Here is a 13,960-nt window from a genome sequence, read left to right as displayed (position 1 = left end):
TCTATATATATATATATATATATTATTTTCATGAAGTTAATTTATCCCTTTTAGAATTTGAACATAACTCAACGAAGTAGTAATCAGAACTATACAGGGTTCAGTGCATGAATCTCTGCTACAACATTTCCCTGGAATCCATCATTGAAAAAGATATGGTGTTAGTGCTGTATAAAGGATAAAAAGAATGAGTCCCTTTTCACTTGACTTGGCAAGCCTACCCCATTGGTTTGGATAGGAGTTATCATGTATTCAGCATTAGCTCATAAGTAAGTTTGTATATATATTGGGTAATCCACTACTATATGATGAGAAGGATTAAATACTGTTTACTTCCTATACCTATAGGGTTTCATCATTTCAGTCCCTGACTTTCGAATTTCACCTAAAAAGTCCCTGAACTCTCAATTCCCTCCCAATTGGTCCCTGCCATCAAAATTTTCTGTTAAAGTTGCCGAAAATGTCTATTATGCCCTCACTTACCTTTTTTTTTTTAAAAAAAAAAAATTTATTTTCTCTCTCTCTTTTATTTCTTTTTTTCATTTCACCTCTTGAAGGTCTGTGGATTGGAACCATCTTGATGAGGAGATGAACAAAAGGAGGCGAGAGAGCCGGAAGAAGAAGAGGTAAAAAGAAAAAAAAAATAAAAAAAGTGAGGAAGAGAAATATATATATATATATATATATATTTTTAGTAAATGAGGGTATAATAGACTTTTTAGGGGAAGATAAAGGAATTTTTGACACATGCTTGACGACAGAGACCAATTGGGAGGAAATTGGAAGTGCAAGGATTTTTTAGGTGAAATTCGAAGGTTAGGGACTGAAACGATGAAACCTTATAAATATAGGGAGTAAGCAGTATTTAACCCTTATGAGAATGTTTCAAATTTTCAAGTGTCTGTCGCCTTGTTAGTTAATGGTCTAGTTTGGATTCTTTAGGGGGTATCATTGTGAATGAATCTCATGGGAATCTCTTAAAATTGTTCTCGCAAGTTTCTACTCATTTACTAGAAAGCTCATTCTTGAAATTATTGAATAGGTTGGATATTTCTTTTCTAAATTTAACAATGCAGGACCAAGAATAGAAGTGCAACAGCTTTATTATGGGAGAGTAAAATGATCATTTCTGCTTTGCAGAATTCTGAGTAAAATGGATAAACCATAATTCTCTATCCTTTGTGCTAGTATTGAATATCCTAAGTTCCTAACTACGATATTTGGTGGATTCAATGGTTTTTAGAGCTCTAGTTTCTTTAACTAAACATTCTGGAATTTCATTTTCCATAACTGTAAATCTCTTGTCTTAGAATCTCTGGTATCTAGATTGTAAGATACAGTAAGTTAGAATCGAGGAGCGATTTATGTTCCGGTCATTATTGTTTTCAATATCTTTCTCTCTTCTCAGATATTTGTTACCAGTCGAGAAGTTTCATGCTGAGTCAGACAAGAACTACTCGAAGGCTATTACAGATCTCATTCCCAATGAGGTGCCAGCTATAGAGAAGAAGAGAGGGAAGAAGGATCAAGAAAAGAAGCCTTCCATTGTTGTTGTGCAAGGCCCAAAACCTGGTAAGCCAACTGAGCTCTCGACGATGAGGCAGATACTTCTAAAATTGAAGCATAATATGCCTCCTCACCTAAAGCCTTCGCCACTGGCACCAGCCGCTGCCCCTGAGGCTGTAGTTGCCGCTGTGGCAGCTGCGCCTGAGGCTATAGCTGCTGCCTGATAATTGTAATTGGAGTTCTCTGTCAACATTCAAGTCAATATATCTTCGTAGTAACAAAGCATTTTGATCAATATTATGAAGTTTAATTTTCTTGTTTTAGTTAAACGGGAACATCATCTAATGAGCACATTCAGGAAACCTAGCCTGTTCTTGATTTTTGTGTTTCATATGTACAATGGGTCTAAAGGAAGGGGGTGAATGTGATTCGATCAGTTTAGTTTGTAGGTACTAAGAGTCTTTCTAAATGTACCCAGTAAATTTCTATGTAGACCCAGCAAATCAATTTTGCATGAAAAGACATTTATATCCTTGTACTAAATGACAATAAAAGTCATGATAAATAAAAATAATAACAAAAAAAACCATAAAGTTTAAAACTCTTTTTTCTATTTGTATCCAACAGTTTAGTTGTACCTAGTAGTTCATTGTGTTTAAGTTGTTAAGTTGTTTCTTCCTGCAAAACCTTAAACCAAAATTTCACTTTCCTTTATAATTGTTTCAAGGGTTTAAAATAGCCCACATGCCAAGCAAGCTAGCGCATGTAAGTAGACAGTAGAGAATTGAATCAGCCAATGCTCTAATTAGATAAGCTACAAATAAATAAAGGCATGTGGAGTATGGATGGCTCTGGAAGTTTGCAAGCTGTAACAAACAACAATAAAATAACCTCCCCTTTACCAGAGAAAGGACATAAATGGTTTGTATTCATTAAATTTGGGTGTTACAATTGATAGACATCCAAGGTGGGAGGCTAGAAAGTTGAACAGAAAAGAGTGATACAAGGGCATGCAATGCAATTTAAAGATTGCAACTGTTCGATAAAGTCGGCGGGTGAGATTTGCTGGTATGAGTTTTGCTGGGTTTAATTAAAAATAAGGGTATTGTTGGAAAAGGTGGTGGGTGTAATTATAAATTCTATTTTTTTATTGAGTGTAAATTGATTTGCTGGGTCTATATAGAAATTTGTTGGGTACATTTAGAAAGACCCAGGTACTAATTGCTAACCGAAATGTGTTGGGATCAGGCCCAAACCTAAGCCCAATTATCAACCAAGCCCATTAATCCCCAGATATGATCTGCACACCCAAGTATAATTGACAAGACCCACCCCGAATTCCACCCTGGAATCCGAAGTGGCCCTGCGGGACCCACCTTTAAAGGAGATTTACCAAAAATTTCGGCATAACCTCCCTTAAAAATGGTTACCCCAAAAACCTGCGGAAAACCAAAATTCACTTCTAATTATCCAACCACAACTCCTGGAGCCACCCTGCTCCCAAATTCAAACAATCATCCCAAAGCTAATATCATCATACATAATCTCCAAAGGGTACAAGTTACTACAATCACCAAAGTTAGGTCATAGACCTCAAATATAATACATACAAGTTTGGGTTACATATCCCTTAGTAATCAGAGCATTCTAGGAATATAAATAGACAAGGAGTGCAGTAGGTTAAACAGGTAACCTACGGAAGGTGATGGCGGAAGCAGGTGCGGTCACTATGGCTCACACTCGTACACCGAGCAACAATACTGCAATCTGGGCATTTGAAACCGAAGGGCCCAGGGAAAAGTATATAAAAACGTTAGCGTGAGTGGACAAAAATAAATAATTGAAAGAAAAAGGGTTTTATACTTTTCCACATTTATCTCAATAAAACTCCCGATGCATGCAATAATTAAAAAAAAAACCGACTAGCCCCGCTAGTCAAGAACAACAACAAAAGAACATGGGGAAAATGGGTTCACCATACGGGAATGGAGCCCCTCAGGCTCAACCTACCCTCGACTGCCACTCACACATAGATTGTGCGAGGAGGAGAACTAATAACCTCAACTACCACTCACACATAGATTGTGCGAGGAGGAGAATATCACCTCGACTACCACCCACGTGAGGAGGAGAAAGCTACCTCACTGCCACTCACAAACACAAAGTAAGTGAGGAGGAGACCTATTCACATGACCCGCGTATGGTGAGGAAGAAGATCGTCAAAAGCCAGTAAATCTGTAAAATTTCCCCACTTATCTCGAAAAATCGGAATCCAATGAATAAAGACGTGACCCCGCACGCCAAGCTCATCTCAGGTTCAAATATAAATAGGGTATAAATAAGTATAGATTTCCGAATCCGCATAAATCAAAATCCTCAAATCGAGCATAATGAATCTAAATTCAAAAGTTCAAACCAATAAATCATTCAATAATCCAAACCAAAATAAAATGCTCGATAATTAAATTGATAAATCGATAAACTCAAAACTTGCGGAATATAATTTGCATGCATCAATTAAAATCAAAGGTCCACTCACAATATGCGGTCAATCCTGACGTCGCTCGTGATTCTCCTCGTATGGAGACTCCTCTCGTCCTGTACGAATAACAATCATAAATATATAATTCACAGGACGGAACTTTAACTTTACGATACTTAATTGGAAATTTAAAACATCCCCCTTCCTAACATCCGACTCCTCAACCCTCTACAATTTCCATCCTTAATACTCCATCCATATTCAATCATCGATAAATAAATTCTAGAGTGAATTCGAAAGAATTCCGGCGATCGAATTCACATAAATCGTTAATTAATCAATTAAACACAATTCGTAATTCCTCCAATTTCCACCAAACTTCATACATTACATTCTACAATCGTTATAGAGTATATGGGGGTTAAAACGACAATTAAAACACTGCTTTACGCGCCTCCAAGCGCTACCTCCCCACGCGCCGGCGGCGACCTCCTCCGATGACCACCAAACTCCGGCACTAGCATCTACACAACAAGCCCAATCAACTTCCAAACTACAACATCATCCAATTTTACCTCGAAGTGGCCGAATCAAGCAGGTGAAGGAAAGCCCCGAAGCTTCAAGTACCCTAGAAATGAAAAATTGTCAATTCGACTTCTACAATACAAATTGGAATGAACCACCTTAGGGGAAATAATCTCCATCAAAAACCGAACCTTCGATGGGAATATGGTGGCCGGAATGGCTGGGAATCGGCAAAATCCCAAAACTGCAACCGGAGCACTTCTTGCTTCGATCCGGGCTTTCACGGCCAAAACTCTCCAATCCCAGGTCACTGGTATCACGAGCGGGTTGAGGCGCCCCTGTGGTGACCGGTTGCACGCCGGATGGTGGCCGGAAAGTGAGGAATCGGAGGGAGGAAGAAAACCCGAAGGAGAAAGGGGGAGAGTCGGGGGAGAGGAGAGAGAAAGAGGGGTGGGTTTCCGGTTTTGGAAACCTACCCGGGTAACTTTCCCTATATATCAAAAATTTACCATGAACAGTAATTTTCGTAATTCACTCATAACTTTTGCATACGAACTCCGATTTTTACGTACCACATATGCACGCGCTCGGTTTAACGCCCTCTACAACTTTCATGAAGGAAATTTTCTCAAATTATTAACTCACAAAAAGTCAATTTTTAACCACCCCCTAAACGTTAAAATTATAACCGCGAACGGTAACCATAAGGAATTTCATGCAACTCAGTAAAAAGGGTATCTCAGATATGGGGTGACCATATGTGGTCATGGGCGAAGATCCGACCGTTGGATCTTCGTATAATTGCTAAATAGTGATTCGGAGTGCGATTCGTGAGAATCCGACCGTCGGATTTTCATGAAATTTTGTGGAGATGTTTATAAGGAAGATTCAGGAAGATCCGACTGTTGGATCTTCGTGATAATTTTGGAGGATGATCCTAAGGGCGATCCGTGTGGATCTGACCGTTGGATCATCATATAATTTCGATCTGACCGTTGGATCGTCGTTTAATTTTGTTTATGAGTTGTTGGCTAAGTTAAGATCATATTGGATTAGGTGATCGACGGGATGATTTGGCGGAAGTTTCGTAAAATCGTGGTTGTGCTGTTAAGAAGACGCAATGGGATTATCAAGGTGAGTAAACCTCACGTGGTTCATATTACGAACCGAGTACCTTTAATTACTTTATTTTCTGTGGTAATTGTGTGAAAATATTTATGGAATAAATTTTTGTTTTAAATCATATGGACTTGATCTACTACGGTCCATAGGTAAGTAAAATGATTTATTTATACAAAATGAATTTCCCGATTTTCTTGTGTGAACTATAGTTGGTATTAGTGGTCACTCCTGAGTGGGTGATTTCGTATATATATATTTACGTGATTATATACGAATTGGTGTGACATTGAAGAATGTGAAATGGTGATGATTTATTTATTTTGGATTGAGATGTGACGTACCATATTTATATTTGATGAACATGATTGATGAGTTCTTGTTGATATTCATGATTTATATTGGAGGAGGTATAGAGTGGAGAATGTAGGGTTATGCGGACAGATGTCCGAAGTTCGACGGTTAAGGATAACCGGAGTGTTTGTGTTCTGAGGACGGGGATGTCTGAAGTTCGACGGTTTATTATTAACCGAAGTATTTTGTTCTGAGGACGGGGGTGTCCGAAGTTCGACGGTTTATTTTTAACCGAAGTATTTTGTTCTGAGGACGGGGGTGTCCGAAGTTCAACGGTTTATTATTAACCGAAGTATTTTGTTCTGAGGACGGGGGTGTCCGAAGTTCGACGGTTTATTATTAACCGAAGTATTTTGTTCTGAGGACGGGGGTGTCCGAAGTTCGACGGTTTATTATTAACCGAAGTATTTTGTTCTGAGGACGGGGGTGTCCGAAGTTCGACTGTTATTATTAACCGGAGTTGGGTGTCTGTAGGACCAGTGTGGTGTATTGTGATTTGAGGATAGTGAAAATGTATTCCTTGTGGTTTTCCATGAATGGTTTGATGTCTCTTTGCAAACGTAATACTGTTGAATTTTTACTTGAGTTGTAAGAATTGTAATTTAATAAATCAACAGTTCCTTCTTGTTTACTCATACGAGCTGTCAAAAGCTTACCAGGTTTGGTGTTGTTGCAATCCCGGTACACTATTCAAATTGTGTAGCGGGTAATCCTGCAGGTCAGGAGAATCAGGGCAGTGATCGTGCGGATTAGAGTATTTGTTATAGTTTTACAGAAATTATAATAGTGAGGTGAGTTAAGCTCATTTGAGCCTTACAATTTGATTGGTGAGAGTGTGCTGTAATAGATAACTTGAGGATTTGGTTTATTGTATTAATGAGAGGTGTGATTGTTGAGAGAAAAAAAATTCAGGACGTTATTTATAATTGTTATCATTCATGTTTCGGACTTTGAATTGATTATTCAAAATTCAGGGCGTGACAGTTACCATGAGATTGAATGGACTATAACCATATATGTATGAACCAGCTCTGGGATGAGCAACAATGAATGAATTATCCTTTTAATTTCCTTTGCATTTCTTTTTTAATTCCTTGCACCCACCAAAATGATGATTTAGGTTTCTCAGTTTATAAAACAGAAACCGCACCATTTCGGTCAATTTGGTTTCGGTTAATTTCAACAAGAATGGTTTTAATGGTCCCAGTGCATCCACATATCAAATTTTAATTTGTCTTAATTTAAATTTTAAATAAAATAATTATGAATAAACATGTAAATGATTAAACAAAATGTAATATAAATTATAAAATGTAATTAATGATCGTTTGACCAAAATAAAAATCTAAATAGTGAGTAAATATTTACGAAAAATGATATTCACGCGCCATTTTTTTTTCTTTCAAAAATATATTGTAGTAGAGTCCACCCTGTAAAAGGTTTAGTGCTAGTCTCTGAATTCCAAGGTTTATCCAAATTTTCTCACCGTAGGAAATGGGTGGGTGGCAGACAGGCTGGTAGGCTCCATGATAGCCAGAACTCCATTAGTTAATTAGTGCAGGACTGCTTTCCAAGTATCTTCCACCACCAAATATTCATGTCACCATCCTCAGTCCAATTAATTCAAGTCATTAGTCTTGATTCATCACCCCACTAAATTGATCCAGTGATCGAATAGTGATTACTGATCGACGAGCCAACGCCTATATATGCACTAACACAATGGTGAGATCAACACTGATAATAAATGGGCCATAGTCGAAGACTTTGCTACATGTAAACGATGTTAAACACCACACCTTGAAAGTTCAACTTTGCACTACACCTTGCTTCCTGCTGCTTAAGCAAACTGAATGGAGCTTGATATGCTCAACTTCTGTGCATTTTGGTCTACCTACCTTAATGTCATGACTGCCCTTTTTCTTCTCACCAACCTTTTCCAACCTACCATCTTTGCAAATGCATTGAGCAATGAAACCGATCACTTGGCTTTGCTGAAATTCAAAGATTGCATAGCCACAGATCCAGATGGGCTGTTGAACTCATGGAATGACTCCGTCCACTTCTGCAAATGGCAGGGAGTTACTTGCGGCAGAAGGCATCAAAGAGTAACGTCCTTGAACCTACCAGACGCTGATTTGCATGGAACCATATCACCATACATTGGCAACCTCTCCTTTCTCAGGATCTTCATCCTTTACAACAACAGCTTCTTTGGCAACATTCCTCAACAAGTTGATCATTTGTTCCGACTGCGACGTCTCAATCTAACTTTCAACAAGTTGGAGGGGGGGATTCCAGTCAACCTGACCTTTTGCTCGAAATTAAGATACATAGGCATTGGGGTAAACCGCCTTACAGGCAAAATTCCTTTAGAGATTGGCTCATTGATGAAGCTTGTGTATCTTGATATTACGGGAAACAATCTGACAGGAGGCATCCCACCTTCCCTAGGAAATCTTTCATCAATCACATACCTTTCCTTACAAGAGAACAATTTGGTGGGTACCGTTCCAGAGGTGCTAGGCCGACTGAGAAGCTTATCAATGTTTGCAATTGGTATCAATAATCTCTCTGGTTTGATCCTTCCCTCCCTTTTTAACATATCATCTATGAACGTCGTCTCAATTCCAATTAATAAATTTAAGGGCAGTATTCCACCTGAGAACAAGGCTAATCTCCAAAAACTATATCTTGGTGTCAATGAATTCTCAGGCCAAATCCCAGCTTCATTTTCCAATGCTTCTCAGCTTCAGATACTTGATGCTGGAGAAAATAATTTTGTTGGTCAAATTCCCGCAAGTTTTGGAAATTTTCCCAATCTCCAGTGGCTCAGCTTCGAGGTCAACAATCTAGGAAGTAATTCATCAAATGATTTGGAATTTATAACATCCTTGTCAAATTGCAGCAATCTGGAGATGCTTTCTCTAAGTATTAACAACTTTGGAGGTGTTTTACCCAACTCTGTAGCCAATTTCTCAACCCAACTGACTCTACTCTACCTTGGGGGCAATCAAATAGCGGGAATGATTCCTGAAACATTAGGAAATCTGAATAATTTAATACTCTTGACCCTGGAAGAAAACTTGTTCACAGGTACCATTCCAGCTTCTTTTGGGAAGTTACAAAAGTTGCAAATGTTTCATTTATATTCTAATAGATTATCAGGTCGGATCCCATCTTCCTTAGGAAACCTCACCCAATTATCTCAACTCTACTTAAACGCTAATGAATTAGAAGGAAGCATTCCTCCAAATATTGGTAACTGCAAAAATCTGCAGCAGATGGATATATCAGACAATAAGCTTAGTGGAGATATACCACCACAGGTCATTGGTCTGTCCTCCTTCTCTATCTTGCTCAACTTATCGCAAAACTCGTTAACTGGCATTCTGCCTGTCGAAGTGGGTAAGCTGAAGAATATGAATACACTAGACATCTCTGATAATAATTTGATCGGAGGAATTCCAGATAGTATTGGAGGCTGTCTGAGCCTTGAATTTCTTTACCTACAAGGGAACCACTTTCAAGGAATCATACCTTCTTCATTGGCTTCTTTGAGAGGTCTTCAGTATCTAGATCTTTCACGAAACAACTTGTCAGGACATATTCCAAAAGACCTACAGAGGCTTTTATTCTTGATCTATTTGAACCTTTCGTTCAATAATCTGGAGGGTGAGGTACCGAAAGAAAGAGTTTTTCGAAACACAAGTGCAATATCATTGGATGGAAATATCAAACTTTGTGGTGGTGTTTCAAAATTACAGCTACCAGCATGTCCCATCAAAGTCCCAAAGCAGAGAAAGTTGCATGGTTTCAAACTAAAGTTCACATTTTCTTTAGTCGCAGGATGCTCTCTTTTGTTTGCAGTCATCTTTGCAATTTATTGGAGGAAAAAAACTCAAAAGAAGAAACCATTATCTACAGTGTCATCAATCAACTTCCTTTCAAAGGTTTCATACCAGAAACTTCATAAAGCTACTGGAGGATTCTCCCCAAGCAATCAAATTGGATCAGGCGGCTTTGGCTCTGTATACAAAGGGATTATCAATCAAGAAGAAAACAATGTTGTTGCAATAAAGGTCCTCAACCTTCAACAGAAAGGAGCTTCTAAGAGTTTCATGGCTGAATGCAATGCACTGAGAAATATCCGGCACAGGAATCTTGTGAAGATCTTAACATGTTGCTCCAGCACAGATTACAATGGTAATGACTTCAAAGCTCTAGTTTATGAGTATATGTCAAATGGAAGTTTAGAGGAGTGGCTGCACAAAGAAAACCAATCAAGGAGTTTGAACCTTCTTCAAAGACTGAATATTGCTGTTGATGTGGCTTCTGCATTATGTTATCTTCATGACTATTGTGAACCACAAATCATTCACTGCGACATGAAGCCGGGCAACATTCTTCTTGATGATGACATGATTGCTCGTGTTGGTGATTTTGGGTTAGCAAGACTCATCTCAACTATCACAGACTCCTCTCAAAATCAAAGTAGCACGGTTGGAATAAAGGGAACCATTGGCTATGCTGCTCCAGGTAATAATCTTCCACTTCATTATAATTTCTTATGTTTTTATCTACATGTTTATTGAAGATAAATAGAAATATGGACAAAAGAATAGAGAAATAGAAGCATGGTAGCTTATGCTCAATGCGGCACAGTGGTGATGACAACTCCGGGTGTAGTGGTCCCCTCTCTATTATGGGGAGGGTAGGCGCCTTGCGCAATGACCGCTAACGAGGAACTAATATCGCCTAATCCTCTATTTTAATTAAAAAAAAAAAAACCAACTTGAATTTTAAGCCCTAACAAATGACCAAGTAAAGGTTGGCAAGCAAGATAAGATATGTCATTTCAAAGATTGTAATATTAATGCAAGACATAAATGATGTTTTTTGTAAAAAGAGAAAAGATACTGATGATGAGTTTATCTCACTTTTTGTCTCAACCCAAAAATGGAATCCATTTGTATAATACATTCATACATTAATGATCATTGATGATGAAAAAGTTTTCATACTAGTCTGATCAACAAAGAAACTTTCCATACTATAGAAGTTAGATTCCAAATTGTACAAAGGGAACTAACATATATATATATATATATATATATATATATATATATATATATTTACTTGATTGTATTTTGAGTCACAGAGTATGCGGGTGGTGTTGAGCCATCAAGACAAGGAGATGTATATAGTTATGGGGTGCTCGTGTTGGAAATGTTCACAGGAAGAAGACCTGTCGACAAAATGTTTAAAGAGGGTTTGAACCTCCATAACTTTGTCAAGATGGCCATACCAGAAAGAGTGATGCAGATTCTAGACCCTACTCTTCTTGCCACTTTAGAAGAGAGAGCACCTGCAACATCACAAAATGTAGTGAACTACATCAGTGGTTACAATAATGAAATCGAAGCAGTTGAAGAAAACATTGACAATGAGAATTTAAGCAAGATGAACACTTATGTAAGGAAGTGCATACTTCCAACCCTTCAGATTGGACTTGCATGCTCGGAAGAATCACCAAGGAATAGAATGTCTATGGAGGAGGTCCACAGGAAACTACACCATATAAAAGATGCTTACACTGGTGTTGACGTCTGTCAAAAAAGGCCAAGAAGAGGCTGAGCAATAGGTGGTGTTATTTTCTTCTTTATGATGTGTGCAACAAGATGAATTTTTTTTTTTTTGGCTTTTTTTCATTTCTTTTTTATTTATTTATTCTTCCTTACTTCTTTATGATTGCATAATCATATTTTTGTGCAAAAATACTTACACAGTATGGCATGGGAAGCGAGGTGTCAATATTCTGTGAGTTATACTATTGACGAAGACGTCTAAAGGCAGGATGATAGCCTGAAAGTGTTGAAGAAATAAGTTGTAGCTACTAATAAGTGAGTGCATGATTTCGATTTCTAAGTTATGAGTTGCTTATTGTGTAGATTTCTCCTAAGATCCAGTGGAGACCAACAATTTAGTATCTTAATTATATGTAATAAGCAATGTAATCCAATTGGGTTTGTAAGGATTATTAGAGAAGGCAAAGCAGTCCAATTCATAGCTATAGTTTTGTTTTGTTTTATGTAAATGGACACTTATGTAAATGGACACTAACAAGTCCAGGAGTTCCTTACTTAACATTGGCATTAGTGGAAAATCATCACTTCCAATTCAACTGGGCACCTCTTCTTGTAATGAACATGTAACGCCCCAAATTGCACCTCACCAGCTTGAGCACGTTACAGTGTCACGTGTCCCTAAAACATAAATCGAAGGTTCGATTTATGTCTTAGAAACTCGTAAATTTTCATAAACGCACAGCGGAGCTTAAAATATTTTTGAGATGAAATTCTTTAAATTATTAAACCCCAAATAGTTCGTCCAAAACTAACAGGCAAGATTCTATATGAATAAGAAAATTTGGGAAATATGAATCTAGCAAAGCACGTCTAAACTAATTTTAGACAAATTCTGAAAAACAATTCAAGAAATAGAAATATGGACTAACCGGAATCTGATTCCGTTATGTAGGTTTATCGAATTCATTTCTACACACCCAGCTCCATCCTCCACTATTCCGTCACCAGTGTACAGTACATGCATTCACACTGTTATAGGGGTAAGCTTTCATCCTCACTACTCAATAAGGACCTCACCCTGACTTGCTTTAAATACCGACAAACAAAAATAAGCTTTTGGGCTACCCAGGATAAAACATAATGAAACCATTTGTTCAAAGAATGACAAACTTTTAAAAACACTTTCTAACTCGAAAATCGATGCATGTTACTCAAATAAGCACATCGCTAAATATTATCTAATGGCCGGTTCTGTGGACCCACTATATGACCTTACCTCACATAATTACTAAACTAGGTAAGTGTAGCGAGGGCGTCCACTATCTTGTTAAGCACAGGTACCGAGCCGGTCATTTCGAGCGGACACTCAAACGACCTACATAGCTAACCCTCTGGAAGTTAAGGGGATCGAACCCACAAAAGTCAATGCCACCCTTCGCTCTCAAGCTATAAATATCTCTAACAATTTGGTTAGTATGCATTGCATTTTAACTTAACCAAACAACATAACTTAACATGCATCACTTAAAAACAATAGAACACAAGAAAATTACTCATTGAAAAGAGTTCGGAATCCCCTACCTGGATTTCAATGCTTTTCCTTATGTACGTTGAGAGTCACGAGTCTTCCGTTCCTCGGTTAATTGGAGTCCTAAACTTCCACATAATGGTCGTTAATAATCTGACAAGATTTCATCAAAGTTAACAAATCACGATTAATAACTCTTTTTGATCAATCATGACCGAACTTTACTGTTCTCTTCACACCAACATTTACCAAGTACGCCCAAGCCACGGAAAAGCAACTCAACACATAATGCAGAGTTGCAGACAACCAAGAACCCATTTTTAGCTTTAAACCCTTGGTTGTCACAATGAACAAGCCACTTCTACCAATTAAACCCAAGGTTCGAAAAAACGCTAGGCACTAGTCGGGCGGTGGACAGGTGACTAGCGCCCAGACGCCTAAGCGGGTGCCTAGGCGGCGCCTAGATGGTTTTATATTATTTTTATTTTTATTTTATTTTTATAATATATATAAAGAAAAATAAAATAAGAGGAGGAAAAATATATACTTAATTAAATTATTAAATTTCTGTTTAACATAACATTTATTTAATTAATTGAATATTTGTTAAATTATACAAAGAAAACACTGACAGAGTAGTATTCAATTATGCTTTTAATTGTACTTTGGCTTGCACATGCGTCACACTCATACCACTTGTCCATCCAGCCATCCTATCCCTCTTCTCTCGCTCTCTACACGAACAACAGCCACACATTTTTTTAATATAATTCTCTCCCTTTAAAACAATAGAGACTACCCTGCTCGTGTTACTGTGTTCATTGACTTCATTCTCGTCTGTTCATCTCTTGCACGAAA

At 37.8% G+C, this 13,960-nt stretch overlaps 2 protein-coding genes across 2 annotated transcripts; both read left to right on the top strand.

The window, feature by feature from the left end:
• The first annotated feature begins 747 nt into the window (after positions 1–747).
• LOC112166160 (clathrin light chain 2-like) lies at positions 748–1,730 on the top strand. Its single transcript, XM_024302936.1, has 2 exons — positions 748–815; positions 1,409–1,730. The coding sequence occupies exons 1-2, from the start codon at positions 748–750 to the stop codon at positions 1,728–1,730; spliced, it is 390 nt and encodes a 129-aa protein (XP_024158704.1).
• Positions 1,731–7,746: 6,016 nt separating this feature from the next.
• LOC112187613 (putative receptor-like protein kinase At3g47110) lies at positions 7,747–12,128 on the top strand. Its single transcript, XM_024326496.2, has 3 exons — positions 7,747–10,525; positions 11,148–11,630; positions 11,776–12,128. Exons 1-2 carry the CDS (start codon positions 7,840–7,842, stop codon positions 11,621–11,623), a joined length of 3,162 nt encoding a protein of 1,053 aa, XP_024182264.1. The 5' UTR covers positions 7,747–7,839; the 3' UTR covers positions 11,624–11,630; positions 11,776–12,128.
• The last annotated feature ends 1,832 nt before the right edge of the window (positions 12,129–13,960 follow it).

Source organism: Rosa chinensis, chromosome 1, assembly GCF_002994745.2.
Source record: "Rosa chinensis cultivar Old Blush chromosome 1, RchiOBHm-V2, whole genome shotgun sequence".
Classification (NCBI taxonomy): Eukaryota; Viridiplantae; Streptophyta; class Magnoliopsida; order Rosales; family Rosaceae; genus Rosa; species Rosa chinensis.
Note: the sequence above shows the minus strand (reverse complement) of the source record. Positions and strands in the feature narration are given on the sequence as shown.